The sequence below is a fragment of the Acinonyx jubatus genome, chromosome A2 (genome assembly GCF_027475565.1).
Source record: "Acinonyx jubatus isolate Ajub_Pintada_27869175 chromosome A2, VMU_Ajub_asm_v1.0, whole genome shotgun sequence".
NCBI classification, from domain to species: domain Eukaryota; kingdom Metazoa; phylum Chordata; class Mammalia; order Carnivora; family Felidae; genus Acinonyx; species Acinonyx jubatus.
The window spans coordinates 121,628,867-121,647,767 of NC_069383.1; the positions used below are offsets into that span (position 1 = coordinate 121,628,867).

The following is an 18,901-nucleotide window of genomic DNA, read 5'->3' on the forward strand; positions in this document are numbered from 1 at the left end:
CCTTCTGCAGCTGAGAAAGCCATAAATTAGCAAAGACCTCTAGCTGGAATTTTGATTTACAAATATTATCTAACCTCTTTTTCTCTTTGCCTTGTGAAATCAAGTGCACACATAGTCTATGCCCATGCTAATGCTCTGAGTGATTAATTTATAGACTGAAATACTGGAGTGAATCTAAATACAGATTTACTTCTGACTCTTGGTCTTCCAGTTTTTCTGTGTGCATAGATAAGTATGTTTTGAATAAAAAGCCTTCTCTAAATGGTAGTATCTTTCCAATTTCCAATGACCCCAAAATAGGCAATTAGATAGTTGTTATCTTTCTTCTTTAAATTACAATTGAGACAGAGAGATATTTTTATTTTTCTTAGGCTATCTTACTTCACAGAAGGAGCAACAAAGAAGAAGAAGAAAATAATATGATGTGACCCATCTATATCTATTATACAAAAATATCTATTTTATAAAAATCTATTATAGAAAAAGAAAACAGAATTAAAAATATTTCCTAGTACAGGAGTCCTGGATTAACACCCCTCTTCCACTACTAGTGACCTTGAGAAAGTCACCAACCTGAGCCTTATCTTCCCCAGTCAGATCATCCATTGCCGAGATCCTTTCAACTCAAAAATTCTATGACTCTATAAGCCAGGAAATAATAGAAATGCAAATAAAATGTAAATTAAAATCTCATACTTTGCAATTTAGTACTTTCAGCGCATCCCATCAATCGGGTGATAGAATAGACTCATATCATGTGCTGTGCTAAGGGCATAAAGGAATTTGTGTCATATACTACAAAGCACCCAGACTAAGGTTATGTGGAAAATTTTATTTCCTCAAAACTGAGAGGGTTGGCAGGGTGACTAAAAAAGCACAGAGGTGATCAAAGCCCTTTATTGGTATAATAATCCATATCCATATCTCTGAATAACCAGAGTAGCTCTTTTAAAAATAGCCAATGTCATTGTTTAAACAATGTTGGCTAAAAATAGTATTTGAGTCATGGGTTTTTAATTTGTTAGCACAGTGTTCCTAGACATGAATTTCAAATCTACAGAGACTTGAAAGAAATTTAATTAAAGGATTGAAGATAACATTAGTTACAATAGTATAATGGATACAATGGCTGTAATTCTCAAAATTGTATTGGATGATGCTGAAATAAGATAGCCTTTCAATCATATTCATTACCAACAGTTCTCTAAGAATCATTAATCATATCATGTTTGGCATGATGTATTAATTTAGCAACACAGTAATATCTGTACATATTAAAATGAATGATGCCACTTCTATAGATAGCAATATTAGAGTCTGGCTCCCTAGACCACTCAGCCATCCTGACACCCGAGATGGCAATACTAGAAATGAAAACATGTATATCAATGTATGTGTTCTCTGGGTTAGTCATTACCTTTTACTACCAAGTTTCCAGTACTGCTAGCAGTTCCAAAATGGTTAGTGGCTACACAGGTATAACTTCCAGCATCTGACTTAGTCACATTGACAATTCTGAGGCTTCCGTCTTCAGAAATGGTAATTCTGAAATTAAAACAAACCAAAAATGGTAAGTTTAACTCATATGACTAACTGAAAATTATTTCCGTCATCTTTCAAACTCTAACTCATGGCTATATCACTTGATAGCCTCATCTTTATTTAGGGTATTTATCTATAGACACATAAATATAATTAAGATATATGACTTATTTAGCGCTTTTAACACTTATCTTGGTAAAACGATCCCAACATTCTGTTGGAATAAATTAGAAACATTAGATAGGTTGTAACCATTCTCTGTCTTCAGCATCTCTAACCACATTATGCATAGGGAAGGCTTATTGTAGATCACCATTAGTCTTTATTTATTTTTTTAAGTTTTGAGACATAGAGACAGTGTGAGTTGGGAAAGGGCAGAGAGAAAGGGAGACAGAGAATCCCAAGCAGGCTCCATGCTGTTAGCACAGAGACCGATGCGGGGCTTCAACCTACAAAACCATAAGATCATGACCTGAGCTGAAATCAAGAGTCGGACGCTTAACCAACTGAGCCACCCAGGCACCCTTCATGTTAGTCTTTAAACAGCTGAGGTATAAGAAAAAAAAATCTCTTGATTGGCCATTTCATTTTCATTGAAAATGTTTTCTTCTAAGGGTGCCTGGGTGGCTCAATTGGTTAAGCGTCAGACTCTTGATTTCCGCTCAGGTCATGATCTTGTGATTTGTGAGACTGAGCCCCACATCAGGCTCTGCACTAGCCCAGAGTCTACTTGGGATTTTCTCTCTCTCTTTCTCTCTCTCTCTCTCTCTCTCTCTCTCCCTCTCTCTCCCCTCTCCTGCTAGCGTGCATGCATGTACTCTCTCTCTCAAAATAAACTTAAGGGGCGTCTGGGGTAGCTCAGTGGGTTAAGTGTCTGGCTTCAGCTCAGGTCATGCTCTCACAGCTTGTGGTTTTGAGCCCTGTGTCAGGCTCTGTGCTGACAGCTCAGAGCCTGGAGCCTGCTTCAGATTCTGTGTCTCCCTCTCTCTCTCTGGCCCTCCCCTACTCATGCTCTGTCTCCTCTGCTTCAAAAATAAATAAACATCAAATTAATTAATTAATTAATTAACTTAAAAATGTTTTCTTCTAGATGAGTGGCTTAAATTTAAATGAGCTATTATTAAGCATATTTGCTGAAATATGTCAGGCAATACATTTTTAATGAAATGCAAGAACTGAATTAAAAATAAATTAAAATATCCCACAAGATGGTATGACAATGGCAGAATAGCAAATGGGGATGGCACATCTCAGGGCCCATAATTTGTGACAAATATCTACCACCTGAGAAGGAAACACATTCACTGAGAGACACAAGACTGGAACAGGAAAGATTGTAGAGAACCCTGTTTTCAACAGAACTAAGCAGCAGAGGAAGGTGCAGAGATGAACAGGACACGTAGCCTGGCTGGGACACCAGTCAGAGAACTAAAAAAAATGTACACAGGTGGCCCATTCAAGGTAAATGTCTGCTGAACCTCCAGTTTATCCTTCAAATTCACCCATTTCTATCTCTTCTGCTTCCCCCTTCTCATCTACTCTATCAAAACAGCCTCTTACATGATTTGCTATTTTTACTCTTGCCCCTCAGATGTATTATTATTCTTCAGTCAGTGATCAGGTGATCTTTTAAAATATAGATCAGATTACATCTTCTCTCAGGCTTAAAGATCCTTCCTTGCACCCCAGTGCACTCAGAATAAATTCTGTTCTATAACCCAGAAGGATCGGGCCTTTGCCTTTCTCTTGCCTACTTGATTTCATTCCAATCTTTCTATCCTTCAATGAACTATAGGCACACTGGCCTTCTGAAAGTCCCTAGAGTGCCTGGGACCCTTTCCCACCTCAGGGCCTTTCTATCTGCTGCTCTGCCTATGTTTACACCAGGACATAGCTACCACCTTCTCACCCTCTCATGACCTCAACTCAGAGGCAGCTTCTTTTCTTACAGACTCATATCTCTAAAGTGGATTTGTTTTATTTTTTTATTCTCTTTTCTTGCAGCCACTTTTTTTCTTCATCTCAAACACAATCTAGAAGTCTTGCTTACTTGTTAGCTGTCTTACCATATGGCACATGAGCTTCTCTGTGGGCAAAGACTGTTTATCTTATGACTTAACCTCTAGGAACTAGTGCCTAGGATAACCTGTAGTAGATGCCTTGTAAGTATCTGCTAAGTGACCGAGTGAATAAGTAAATAAATAAATATCCTAGGGAAAAAAATCAGTAATATGTTATAAGAATTCAGAGTGGCTAAACCACTGTGTACTCGTGCTAGCCCTAATAGAGTTCTTTACAAATATTTGAAACAAGGGGTCTAGATTGGTCACAGCTTCACTTAATAGAATTTTTGGTTAGTCATTTTAAAACCACAGGTGAAGATTAAAATATACTGGTTTGAAAATGCTCTATATACTTTTCATGAAGGCCCTTAGGGATGGAGCAGCTACAGATTTCCTGATGACTCTCAGGCTGATAAGAAGGTATGAAGGCAGACGCACCCTATATAGGATGTTGGAATCAGAAGGATGGGTGTTCTAATTCCAGTGCTGTCAGCTCTACCTGTGTGATCAGAGGCAAGAATTAGGTAAGATAAGGTCAGTGGGATTTCTAGCACATTTCCTGGTATGTACTAGGCAGTCATTTTGTTGCTGTTATTCTTTCGTCTTTAAAACTGTCCTCCTACTTAGTTTTTTGTGCATACGGGAAAAATGGGACATTCTCTGAACATACTTTTCCTTAATATAGTAATTAAGTCAGCCTGCTTTGTGCACTCCAACTACTATATCTGACAAACTGAGGTCAATACACAAATGAACTGAGTCCTCCCAAATCAATATATAAGAGGCAGACAAGGAGGCCCTTTATTCATTCACACCATAATATGCACATAACAGTTGCTCAATAAAGACCATATGATAACCCATTAGCCCAAGAGCAGATGTACTGATAAAAATAGAGTGGTGATTAAATCCTAATTCCCTCAATAATCACAAAAATAGCTTTAAATGAGTTAATCATACTCCTATTTATAAAACGATTCTCTGGAAATTGTGAAATGCCAACATAGAACATCTCAGTAAGGAAGGTGACATTTGTGTTTTGGATATGGAGTCATCTTCCATGAGGTAACATACATCTGGAGCATATTAAACACTAAGGGGTGAGGTGACTCTTTCAAAGCACAAAGGCCTGTTAATAATTTTACCATTTCAAGTGGTAATTTCCAAAAACCTAAAACCACTGCCTGTATAATAGTGTTTAATGCCAACAGGATATGAATAAGAAAACAAGTAAAGAGTTTGTCATCAGATCACCTGGTCTTAGCCTTGACTCTGATTCTTGCTAAGTATGTGACCTGACCCAATTACTTATGTCCAAGCTAAGGTTTCTTAGCCTTGGCACTAGTGACATTTTAGACCACATAATTCTTTGTCCTGGAAGGATATTTAGCACTATCTTTATCCCATACACACTGCATTCTAGTCGTTCTGCCTCTCTTCCCAAGTTGTGACAATCGAAGATATCTCCAAATATGGGTAAATGTTCCGTGGGGGCAAAAATCATCCCCAATAGAGAGCTACTGGTCTACATCAGTTTTTCTTCTTCTTCTTCTTATTTTTTAATGTTTATTTTTGAGAGAGACAGAGACAGAATGCGAGTGGGTTAGGGGCAGAGAGAGAGGGAGACACAAAATCCGAAGCAGGCTCCAGGCTCTGAACTGTCAGAACATAGCCTGACGTGGGGCTCGAACTCATGAGATGTGAGATCGTGACCTGAGCCGAAGTCAGAGGCTCAACCAACTGAGCCACCCAGGCACCCTAGTTTTTCTTCTTTTAATGTCACTGGTTACTATGATGATTATCTTCTACAATGAGATACGTGAAAGGTTCTATTAATTGTAAAGTGCTGTATAAATGTTTTTCCCATTTCCCACTGTCCTTTGCATCCCTGAATCCTTAATGATGGTATATCCATTGCACAAAAGGCACCCAACATATTGTTGCTATCCAGCTATGGGACCCAGCTAGCTCTACACAATCTCTCTCAAGGCTCTCTTTGCCCCTTATACTCAAAGCTTCCTTATCCAATTTCCTTTAAGCTTTGTTAAATGACAAAGTAATTTTGACAAACTAACTACTCATTTTTAATATTTCAGTGCCTGACATTGGTTAAGTGTTTTAATATCCCCCATGCCCCACTTTTTTTTTTTTTTTTTTAACAAAGAGGTAAGAACTAAGCCTCCAAGACTTAAACTCTGGACAATGGAAAAGGTGAGTGAGGGAGATAATCTGTAGAAGGAGTAAATTTTAGTATCTGTCATTAAATTATACCCTATTGCTGTGACTGTTTATTTTTCCTAGCTATAATCCAAATGTGGATATAACATGGAATTTTGTGAGATTGAACCACCTTCTTATCCAAGCAATATAGTGTGCTGATTGACAACATAAACTCTGAAACTATACCGTCTAAGCACAAATCAGCCTCGTGCCACTTATGAACTGTGTGACTATTATCTTTGTATGTAAGTGTCCTTATTTAGATAATGGAATAATAAAAGTAACGATTTCCCAAGGTGTTATAAAGATATGCAGTGCTGACACCAATGCCAGGCACTTGAAATGTGCCATTTAAGTGCACTAGCCAAATATTCTGTAAACTAAAATTCTGTAGCCTCCTAAATCCATTGTTTCAGATATTAACAAAGAACTGTGTTAAGGCTAAGACTACTACCAAGTAGTTCTGCCCTTCTGAAATCCTATAAAACATTATTATGCTTAATGAAGCATGTGGGCAACATCAAGTAGTTACAGAAGGGGATGAAAAGTTGGACTCATTTATTCAAAGATATCTACTCAACACCTCCTGTGCACCAGGCCTACATAAAGCAGAAAGACCTTAGATAATTACGTACCTAGAAATGATGTCAATGTGTTAAATACCGTAACACACACATCTCTATACATGCATACTAGGAAGGGCACTGCGTTTGCCGGTAGGGAATCTGTTTCCCATGCTATTCACATATAAAGATAGGCAAGGACCAGGGCCTGGCCAATGAGGAGACCCTGTTCCCCCGTCTGCAGTGATTGGCTTAGGGCTAGGCATGCTAGCAAAACCAGGAGCTATTTGAGGAAACAATGTCCTTCTATTGAATGATTACATTTGGAGATGGAAATCTAGAACTGTTAGCAGTCATCCTACCCACCACTGGAAGCATGCCTAAAGGAAGTCAAGTGAAGACAAGCAGAGGCCAGGAGGCAGAGAGAGAGAGAGAGAGAGAGAGAGAGAGAGAGAGGAGAGAACTTATGACCTCTTTGAGCCCCTGTTTCTGATCATGGCTAAGCCAGAAGCTTCCTTTGGATGCCCCAGTTACACAAGTCAATAATTTAAGATACCAGAAATTTGGTTTTAATCCCTTGCAATTGGAAGATCCCAATATCTTAGAGAAATTAGTGAACTTGTTCAGGAAATAGTGGTAGTGAAAGTGGAGAGGAGAGAATAAATTCACCAGATGATTTGTTGACAGCTACCTCTTTAGAATTTGTTGCCAGAAGACTGGTTAACTCAATTATAGAGGAATGACCATGTATTTCTGAGTCTGAAAAAAGTGACCTGATCTTCTTTTATATACATCTGTATCATACACTTTTTGCTATTTATTTCTGCAGATAAAGTATACAAGTATACAATGACTTGTTGCTTTGAATTTATGGGATTTTTATAAGTGGGTAATTAGCATAAAGCTAGCATTTGTCCCTAGGGTGCTAATTTAGACTAATGTGAGAAACATTTGAAATATAACTCAACACAAATGTTTAGATACTTGCTTCCTTTCAATTTGGATTCTATACCAACTTAGAAAAAGTTTTTTGGCTAATATTTCTATATTCATTTTTTCCATGAATATAGTGCCTGAATCCAATCCAAGGACAGTTGTATTTTTACATTTATTTCTTGATGAGATTTCAAAGTTTCCATTTCATTTCAGTTTTCCTGTTTCAGACTATTGACTGACCCATAGCTATTAGCTTGATAATGAACTTTGAGCTCCTTCTAATACTCATGAATAGGGATAGAGTTAGGTAAAAGGAATTGAAAATGTAAATCTGTTCCTGGCTTAGAACAGGTTAGCCCTGACCTACCTGTAGGCTCCTTTTAAATCATTGATAGTATCAGAGAAAAGTCAAAAATGATAAAGCAGCAAGTAGTAAAAATAAAGATGTGACACAGGACTTCATTTTCCCTACATGAAAAGAGGTCATCTAATTCACAACACAGTAAATTGCACATTGCATAGAGAAGCAGTTATTCCTCCACTTCATTTAGAGATTTCAGATCCACAGAGGATAGGAACATATCTGGAATTATGAGATAAATTGAATCTTTCTTTCTTAATATGAGGCTCTGGGTTATGGCCATTGAAGAGCTGACCTTGTCAGTCCTATTAATCAAAACCAGTCTGGGGACACTGGACCTTTAAAAATGCTGATCCTTTCTTTTTGGGGGCTTTAGTAACGGATGACAAAAGCTGCCAACTCCACAATATTCCATCACCCTAAAGAGAAGGGTTATCCCCAAATGGTGACCCATGATTCTGAAAGCAGTTCTGCAATGGAAGCCCAACCGCTGGTGATAGACGAGGCGCATCCTCACCTGTCTGGAAACACTCACTTTGTAAGTAAAACCCTTTAAGGTACAACTGAGAAAATCAGTTCTCCCCTCCTGCAAAGGGGGGTATTGGGGATTAATAATTTCCTTTCAACCACACAATGGAGGGTTCAAACTGTTAACTTTTTAAACATGTTTATTTATTTATTTTTGAGAGAGAGAGAGAGAGAGAGCGAGAGAGAGCGCACAAGCAGGGGAGGGGCAGAGAGAGAGGGAAACACAGAATCTGAAACAGCCATCAGTGCAGAGCCCGATGTGGGGCTCAAACCCACAAACTGTGAGATCATGACCTGAGCCGAAGTTGGACACTTAACCAACTGAGAGACCCAGGCACCCTCTGTTAACTTTTAAGTCCTCTTTAACATTTATTTATTTTTGAGAGAGAGAGACTGAGCAGGGGAGGGACAGAGAAAGAGGGAGACACAGGATCTGAAGCAGGCTCCAGGCTCTGAGTTGTCAGTGCAGGGCTCAATGTAGGGCTCAAACTCACAAACTGTGAGATCTTGACCTGAGCCGAAGTTGGATGTTTAAACGACTGAGTCACCCAGGTGCCCCGAGGTCATCTTTAATAGGGTTAGAACACGGACAAAATAAATCACTTAAAATCATGCATAGTTAGGGGCGCCTGGGTGGCTCAGTCGGTTAAGCATCCGACTTCAGCTCAGGTCAGGATCTCGCGGTCCGTGAGTTTGAGCCCCACGTCGGGCTCTGGGCTGATGGCTCAGAGCCTGGAGCCTGCTTCCAATTCTGTGTCTCCCTCTCTCTCTGCCCCTCCCCCATTCATGCTCTGTCTCTCTCTGTCTCAAAAATAAATAAATGTTAAAAAAAATTAAAAGAAAATCATGCATAGTTAAAAAAATTTCAAAGGGTCATAAGAGGCTTCTCTTTTCTCTTACACATGAGGAGTTCCAGAAAACACATTTGCTATTTGAAAGGACAGATTTACACATTACAAAAGAGGTTAACACTCCTGGAGGGCTAAAATATATTCTAAAGCTTGAAACATGGTTACTATAAGTACTGCTACTTCTGAACTCAAGCCAACAGGCAGAATGGTGGAGATGGCATAGGATTCGTAACCCCAGGGCTGACAGTGATGTACTAGAATGAGGGCAATTAAGTCACACATCCCTAAACCAGGGGTCACTATACCTTAAGACACAGTATCGGGCTAGGCACATGTCCGCCAGGCAGCTAGGGCCTCATTTTTAAGTCAAAGGAAGGACTGCCTAGCTACAGATGTGTGTGCATCATTCTGCATTGAATTTTTTAATTTTTTTTTTTTTTTTTTTTGTGAGAGAGACAGATCATGAGGAGCAGAGGCGGGGAGAGAGAGAGGGAGATACAGAATCTGAAGCAGGCTCCAGGCTCTGAGCTGTCAGCACAGAGTCTGACACGGGGCTCGAACTCGTGAACTGAGATCATGACCTGAGCTGAAGTCGGATGCTTACCGACTGAGCCAGCCAGGTGCCCCCGAATTTTCTTTTAATCCAAATAATTCGGAGATTTCATGTAAAAACCCATTCCTAGCTAGTTGTGATTAATGGGAAAATAGGATACTACCACACGGCACTCCTGTAGGGCACCAGTGAACTGGAGGGGAAAAGCAGTAGCTCCTTTAAGCAGTCACTAGACTTTGTAGCTCCTACCTTGGCTCCAAGAGCTCATCAATGTCTCTACCCTATTCCTGTGGGGTTTTGAGATCACTTTAGATTACTTTAAACTATCACCCTGTGCTGAGTAAATGGAACAGGGCTTTTGGGTAGCCTTTAGGCTACAGGCTACATTTTCCTCCTTTTTGGATTCTCCCCACACCAGAAACACCTCACAGAGACCAAAGCAAGGAGCAGGAGGGGGAACAGGGTATTTATTATATTAGTTTTCTCTGGCTGCCAGAGAAAGGTGCCAGAAACTGGGTGGCTTAAGACAGCAAGAATTTATGATCTGGAGCCTAGAAGTCTGAAATCAAGGTGCTGGAAGAACTGGTTCCTTTTGGAAGCTCAGAGGGAGAATCCTTCTTTGCCTTTTTCCTAGCTTCGGGTGACAGTCATTGGTCCTTGGCATTCCTTTGTTTATAGATGTATCACTTGAATTCTTGCCTCTAACATCACATGGCATTCTTCTTGTGTGTCTCTTGACATCGTCTTCCCTCTGTGCACATGTGTCTATATTCAAATATCTCTCTTTTTACAAGGACACCAGTCATTGGATTAGGACCCACTTGAATCTGGTTTGACTTTATCTTAACTCAATTACATCTGTAAGGTCTTATTTCCAAATAAGCTAACCTTTTGAAGTTGCTGGTAGACATGAACCTTAGGGGGGTACTATTTTTTTTTAATATTTATTTTTGGGGACAGTGCAAATGGGGAAGGGGCAGAGAGAGAGGAGCAGATGATCTGAAGTGAACTCTGTGCTGACACACTGATGTGGGGCTTTAATTCACTAACCACAGGATCATGACCTGAGTCTAAGTCAGATGCTCAACCAACTGAACCACCCAGGTGCCCCTAGGGTAATATTATTTAACCTATACAGTATCAAGAAAGGAAATCTACCATGACTGTTGACCTGGGCTGAGGTAGCAGCTTCAGAGCCCACTCTACAGTCCTAGAGGTTGGGAAGAGGATGTGATGCAGAGGAGTGTGTCTGATTCCACGGGCCTAGCACCCTGCTCATGCTCACCAGCCAACACCCTCGCATGCATGGGGCCTGGTCCTTTTCCCCAACAGTAGCTACATTTCAAAAGACTTGAAATTATTGTTATTTAGGTGAAATATTATCAGTCAAATGTGCAGTATAAAGGTCAGTTTTGGTGTAGTAATGGATACTGTATAAAAATATAAAAGTCCAATAGGAAAACGAAAACTAGGGCCTACCTACAATTTCAATTTCTTCTTTTAATTGATCCATTTTTTTCAATTTATAATTTTGTTTAATTTTTTTTATTTTTTAAAATTTACATCCAAATTAGTTAGCATATAGTGCAACAAAGATTTCAGGAGTAGATTCCTTAGTGCCCCTTACCCATTTAGCCCATCCCCCCTCCCACAACCTCTCCAGTAACCCTCAGTTTGTTCTCCATATTTATGAGTCTCTTCCGTTTTGTCCCCCTCACTGTTTTTATATTATTTTTGTTTCCCTTCCCTTATGTTCATCTGTTTTGTCTCTTAAAGTCCTCATATGAGTGATCCAATTTTTTTAATTTGTTGGACTAAGGTAGATCTTCCATTCAAACCTTTTTATGTTGTTGTTACACAGGCCAATTAATTCTTATTTTGATATTAAAATTATAGTCAAAATTATATAGAGGAGGTCTATACCAAAATGGCAACATACGGTTTTCTAAGAAGTTCTTTATGAAAGCCATCTTGTTTGTGAGACAGGCACTGTCTTCACCTGTCCTTGAGGCAACGGCAGTACAACAGTTTTACAATTTCAACACCCATGAAAGAGTCTAAACTTGGAAGGAATGAAGCAGCAATGAAGAGACACAGATAAAGATTTGTATATTCAACCTATCAACTGGAGAATTAGCCTGTGACCAACAGAGGTGAAGACATACTGACTTGGCAGAGCTATTCCTGGCTTTGTGCCAGTTGAGAAATAAGAAAAGCCTGGAAGATGAACTGGCATTGGTGTGCTATAGAAAACAGCCAAGAAAACCAACCCCCCCCCCCCAAAAAAAAAACCCAAAACCAAAAAAACAACCCAGCAAAACTTTGCTCTTAAGGAAAAACAAAAACAAACACAAACACTTGTTTTCATTAGAATTTGGCTATCTATTTTAATAAAATTTAAAGGTATTTTCACTTTAGTATTTTTTGTTGTTGTTGTTGTTGTTTTGGTAATAGTTTTGTGTCAGCTTGACTGGGCTAGGGGATGTTCAGATAGCTGGTTAAGCATTATTTTCTCTGAGTCTTGAAGGTGTTGCTAAAAGAGCTTAGCATTGGAATTAGTAGACTTCGTAAAGAAGATTGCCCTCGCCAAGGATGAGTATCATCAAATCCTTTGAGGGCCTGAAAGGAAGGAGGAAGGGTGAATTTGCTCTCTCTGTTTGAGTTAGGACACCCATTTTCTACTGCTTTGGACATCAGCGCTTCTGGTTCTTGGAACTTCGGAGTTGGACTAGGAGTTATACCCATCAGCTCCACTGGTTCAAAGGCCTTGGGAATCTGTCTAAATCACATCACAGGTTTTCCTGCATCTCCAGTTGTCAGACAGCAGATCGTGGGACTTCTTGGCCTCCATAACTGGGTGAGCCAGTTCCTATATAAATATTTTCTTATATATGCTATTGGTTCTGTTTCTCTGGAGAACCCTGATTAAACTTTTAACTGGGATTTGCCAGAGTTTACATACTGAATTTTAAAAGATACATGGAAATTCTCGGCCTAATGGAGACAGAGAATAATCCTTATTTGTACAAAGACTGTGCAGTGGATACAGAGTCAACTGAGAGCCCCAGAAGATGGCTTTTCTCCCCATCTTGAGAAAAGAGGGTTTTGGATTACGAATTTAAATGAAGGTCAGTGGGAAGATCCTTACTTCAAGGGCAGTTTCAGGCCAACCTGTCATTGATCTTTCTGTGTAGTCTCGGTGGCAGCAATAGACATTGCTATTGAACAGACACCTTGGTGACAAAGTTCCCTTAGAGATAATTTGCTTTCTGTCGTAAGATTTGAGTTTAATAAACCACTGAACAACCTGTGTATTCCAGTCTGCTTGAAGAACAACCAGCAGTTCAGATCCTATTATTGCCCTTGCCTCCAGCACTGCTCGAAAGAGACAATAAAGTTGTGTTTGCTTAACCTGGGCTGATCCAACTTTAACTTCCCCTGAACAATAGTTTTAAAAGCTTCGCAAAATAACCCAGAAGGGACTGTCTTCCCAGGTATAGTTGAGTGTTTAAATCACAGAGTTAATTGTGGAGGTAATTTTAATTACTCTTTGTGACACAGTGTATGGACAGATGTGGTAAATATTTTCCTTGGGTGGATATGACTTTGAAATTTTCTTTATTGACATTGTAAGGAAAAAAACACCCCAAATACCATGTTTGGGGAAGAAAAAAATAAAGGACATGTTTTTGTCTAAAATTTGTTTCTTAAATTGCTACCTTTAATTTATGCAGGATCTGCATCTCCATTAATACAAGATTTAGAATTCCTTTCTTCCAGAACTGTTATCACCTGAGCCAATTTCAATATAAATCTATAGGGCATTGTGAAGATGAATGGGGTAGGGACAGAAAAGTAATACAATATTTTATTCTCTACACCTCTATGTGTTTTTATCAAAGCATCATAATAAGTAATATTACTTGTATAATGAGAAAAAATCTTATTATTAAACTACAAGGTACTCAAAATGTTTTATATAACAATCTCTTAGGACACTAGAACAGCTAGTAAAAGAATAATTTAATAGCAAAGTGAAGGTGTCTTTAGACATAATTGGAAACAAAGAAGACATGCACAGAAGCAGACCAGAAGACCTAGAGGGATGGCTGTAAGTACGCCACGTCGAGTGTTGTGCATGGCAAGGTACTGAGAAAGTTTATCAAACACCTATTTCACACTACTGGGTGCCGTTGGATGCTTGCACCATTATCACATTTAAACTGCACAGTAATCCCAAGAAGCATTATTATCCCAATTTTTCAGATGAGAGAAATGAAATCTAGGAAAGTGAATTAAAATGTCCAAGGTCAATGTAGTCAGTAAAGAATGAGGTTTCAAACTAAGATCTCACTACAAAGCCTGTACATTTTCTACCATGCCATCCCGTGCTGTTGTTGGGTGTAAGAAAGAAATAAAACAAAAGGCAAAAAACATTATAACCACATTTAAGAGGATTTCCTTAAATTTGCCATTACACCTTTGCTTATATAATTAAATACATTTTTTTGCTTTCTAATTAAACTTGTCAAAATAGCCTTTTCTAATATTGAGAAATATGTGTTCACACTAATGTGTGAAAGCAGAAGCAAAAGTAAAGAATGTATAAAAATATAAGTTGAAGTTGCAATCATAGACAGTTCCCTTACCCCTAAGTAACTAAAATGCCCAGAAGAGAATATTAATTATTCATTAGAAAGAGAGGCCCACTATATAGATTATGTAATTTGGTAAGCAGGGGACATTTCTACAATACAAACAGCAATACTGGCCATGCTAGAAAAACATGTCATTTTATTATGGATGCAACTTTCAACCCTTTGGGAATTGCAAGATCATGGTCTGTTTGTTTCAACCACTCACCCCAGAACTTTATAACATTTCTAAGTGAGGAAATCAAAGTGGAATCTCTTACCTCCTGCATGTTAGTGATAGTACACCATAGTCAGGGTCCAGCTAAAATTCTCAAAGGCCCTCCCTACCTTGAACACCAACTGCACTTAGTATTTTGGCCTTCTGCAGAAGAACAGAAACTCAGGATTGCCTTGTTGGTCATTCAGTACAAGCGTTCCTGAACACCCTGGCATGCTCCTAATTTCTGCCCTGCTCATGTACTACTTGAATCCTTGAATCCTTGCCCCAATGTTTGTTAGATTTGTGACTCAGGAAAGTCTCTTAACTTCTCCAGATTCCAGCTTTGCCATCTCTAAAATGAGGTCATAATAATAATACATCTATTTCATAGGTTTTTTTGAGAAGGTTACATGTGAAAATAGTTGTGAAACATTTGTAGCTGTGGTGGTGCATGGTAAGCACATAATAAATGTTAGCTGCAATGATCATTTTTATTATTATTGTTTTGTGCATTATCATAATTAATAGTATTTTGTTTAAGTGGCTCAAAGGTTAAAATTAAAGTAACTGAATAAAGAAAACATCATATTGCTACTATATAGATAGAAACCAGTACCACTCGCGATATATACCAACCATAGAAATAAATATGGTAAAAACACACCCCACCCAAGGTATTACACTCTAGTTGGGTGTGGTTATCTCCCAGGATATTGAGCTAACAGTCTGCTTTTTATTTGGCAAAGGGGTATTACCCAGGGTTTCAAAAGTCTTCATACATACTAGGACCAAACTGACTTTCCCTTGAGGAGTAAAAATGAACTATGTGATTCACTGCCATTTAATGTCTGTATACTGTGAGCTGCCTGAGATTATCCGAGTACTTACAGACATGCAAGTCTTCTACTTTGTTAAACACACACCTATTTCAACCATGCTCCCAACATAAAGCTCCTTTTACACAATGACGACAAGTGGGCCATCAAACTGTGTTGGGCAGGTCCCATTATTGCAAATTCACGACATTTTGAAGCTGTCAGATCTACTCACATGGCATTTATCACATACTGCCAATATCCCATCACCCCACCTATCCAAACAACTTCCAGGCATCAGGGTCCAAGTCTTAGAATTCCTTCTATTGCCTTATCATTTCAGTTAGTCCTTTATATACAGACAGGCATATAGTAAATATGTTGATTACTGGGTTAAAATTCATTTAGTCTTGACAATTTGAGAGAGACTGGTGCATACCTCTTGGGATAAACACCCTAATTTCTAAGCTTTTTTGGTGGGCGGGTGGAAGTCAGAGATCTCTTTAACAATCAGAAGTCGATTATACCATTATCCACTACCCCTGCCCCTGCTCAAATGCAATTATGCACATTGTTTTTCAAAGTTTATAGTTCTCCTAAAGCCTCTCCATGTCACAAAACTGTAAAGAGAAATTAATGTCCTGGAGTAAACAGAGATGTCACCAAAAGTTTGATTCATGAAGGTGCGTAAAGCTATATTTACTGTTTTCTATAAACCTCGGGAAAAGGACTCTATGTGGTGAAGTTAATACTTGGGTGTTTTTTTCCCATGGGGATTATTTGTATGTGCTCTGTACCTTCAGGTCTATTTTATATGGGAGAAAATTTCCATGATGAAGCCAAGTCCTTGTAGCAATCCTCTCTTCTCTCAACAAATAAGTAACCAAGTGTCATGTGAAAAATGTAGACAGGGACCTGGGTGTTGTACTATTTTTTCCCCTAGATGAAAAAGAAAGCTATTTCTTTTCAAGGAAGAGCCTTTTTTCTTTTCAGACAAACCAGCTAAAGAGAACTATAAAATCACACAGGTAATGGGTTTCAATAAATAATTCTCATGATGACAGAACATTTAAGGAATTGATATATGTGTCCTCTCCTATTTAATAGCCAAAATCTGCAAGGACCTTTTCTTAATTCCAAGGGGAAATCGATGACAGAAAAAGTGAAGAACTTAAGAAAGGAGCAGGAAGCTCTTATAATTAAAGGTGTCTCGGTTGAGGGGCGGAACACAGTAATCTAGATATGACAGTGATAAGGGGAGTTTGATAAGAATATATGGGGAGGGGTGTTGAAGAGAACAGATCACTGTGAATATTACCTAGTTAGAGTAAAAAAAAAGAGGGGGCAGGATACTATCTGAGCATATTTGTCCTATGTATGTATAAAAAAGTTTTCTGGCAAATCCTTCCCTAATAATCAGTATGCCACATTTCTTGGAAAATTCAGTAATTTCGTGTAAATGTTAAACTCAAAGGAATAATGAAAAGAATATAGTAATCCTGAAAATACTGATAACCTCAAGCAACAAATCAAATACGCTGCAATTATTTTCAAACTGGAGATCTCTCATCAGGTAAAGAATTAGGTTGGCTAATATTATGCCCAACAAAGCACACTTTGTTGCTTTGTTGAGGTGTCCTAGATCTCAGGCCAAGTGATACAGAATTGTTAGACATGTTTGCCTTGGGTTGATGCTAAAAGTCAGACAATTACTTATGAGAAGCGTTATTTTAAGTGTTGTGCCTGGGAGTGAGTGAATGTGTGTGTGTGGCGGGGGGGGGGGGGGGTCCAAAAATAAGAAACAGAGAGATTATGAACACTTACAGCGATATATGAGCAACCTGATGCTAATAGCAAATTCATTTTTTTTTAAATGAGGTAACCTTAGTAATAAGTGATTTATGGATATTCTCTGTAGTGGTCAAAGAACAGAAAGACACAAAGTTGAAAATAATATAAAAAACATCAGGAGGTCTGTATAATTAATCAGCAACCCTACAAAGTATGCTATAAATTAGAGCCACAATTATACCATTGTGCTTGGAAAATAGGAAACTGGACTTCTTAGGTAAGCATTTAGGTTTATTTTTTAATATCTATCTGTAGCGTAAAATAAGTGCACCTTAGGAAATGTGGCTAAGAGAGTTAATGCTTTGATTGCTGCTATTTACAACCTAATTTGCAAGTTTTTACAGCATCTTAATAGTCACATTGCAATTAAGAAAGAAATACCTTGCCATTCCTGAAGTTCCTTGTCAAGAAAGAAAACTTTAAAAGTCATTGGAAAATAAAATTTCTTTAGATGCCAAAATTTGCTGTCAATCATTTTCCTTTCATGAAATTAAGTATAAAATTTGCTTTTAAGATATAAATTTGTTTCTTTGCAATTTTCAACTGTTTCTTTCTACAGGCAGTATACTCCAAGATGTACACTGCTATTGAATTATTTATTCCAAAGGTTCTGGAATTTTTCATTATTTTATGTTATATATAAAGATGTATATAGTTTGGAAAAAAATGTTTGGCAGATATAAATTACAATGTGCTTGCTAGCTTCCCTGCTACCTTATGTTATACCATTGAATTAACTCCAGGTTATTCACTAGGGTCACTCTTCTGAGAAAAAGGCATTAAGAAAGGGCATCTTTCTACATAGTAGAAAGACGAAATGCAGGGCAAGAGTCTGGTTGCAACCTGCTTTTAAGTTCCTACACGTATCCAACTATTCCTAACCATCAGGTACCCATGTAGCTTCTTATATTATGAGCCCCAAATTATCATCTTTTAAGCATATTAGTCATCTTCCTAGTTTTTGTAAAGGCTTCCCAAACAATAAAATAAGGGAACACAGATTCCTTCATTTTGGTCTGCTGTGTTTTAGCACAAACATTATCAGGCTGCAGATATTTCCAGAACACTTGCTATATAAAAGGCACCACAGGGAATTCAAAAGGAAAGAAGCAACAATTGTTCTGATCCTTGAATTCTCCTGTGGAGTAGACCTCCATTATGAGCCTGCTAGAAACATCTAGCACCCATTCCTAATAAACTTGATTTTCCTTTGGGAAGCCCTGTCTCTCCACTCTCAGACCACATAGTTTGGGTGGTAATAACACCATCACCTAGATGCTGTGGTATTCATGTGACTCAGGCATGAACAGTCAGAATATCACATACTCCTGATTAAAGTGATTGGTTCAGGGGTGTGCATGTGACTTCCTCTAGGCCAATCAGAGTAAATGAGAGTCGTCTTAAGACATTTGCTAAAAAAACTGGACAAGAGGTAAACATTTTCTGCTAGTTACTAAAATGGTAAATGATCTGCCAAGGGTTACCCCTCATTCATACCGGAGAATATTTTGCCCAAGAAAGAAACCATGGGAAATCAAGTCTTTGTGATATTTTGTATAGACCATAGAGCAAACTCTAGAATCTTTAGATACATGAGCCAGTAAATTCTCCTCAAAGGGTAAAGAAAATACTCTAAAACTAGATTATGGTTACATTTGAGAAAGTCAGTAAATTTACTAAAACTCATCGAGCTGTACACTTAAAACAGGTGAATTTTATGGTATACAAATTATACTGCAACAAAATTGTTTAAAAATCCTTTGT

At 38.3% G+C, this 18,901-nt stretch overlaps 1 protein-coding gene across 8 annotated transcripts in view; it reads right to left on the reverse strand.

Annotated features, from left to right (window-relative positions):
- LOC106969548 (contactin-4) overlaps nt 1-18,901 on the reverse strand; it is an 884,673-nt gene that overhangs the window by 65,840 nt on the left and 799,932 nt on the right. For all 8 annotated transcript variants that reach the window (XM_027042504.2, XM_027042501.2, XM_027042502.2 and 5 more), the window contains one exon: nt 1,418-1,545. In XM_027042504.2, coding sequence (XP_026898305.1) covers nt 1,418-1,545 — 128 coding nt within the window. The remainder of the gene's footprint in view (nt 1-1,417; nt 1,546-18,901) is intronic.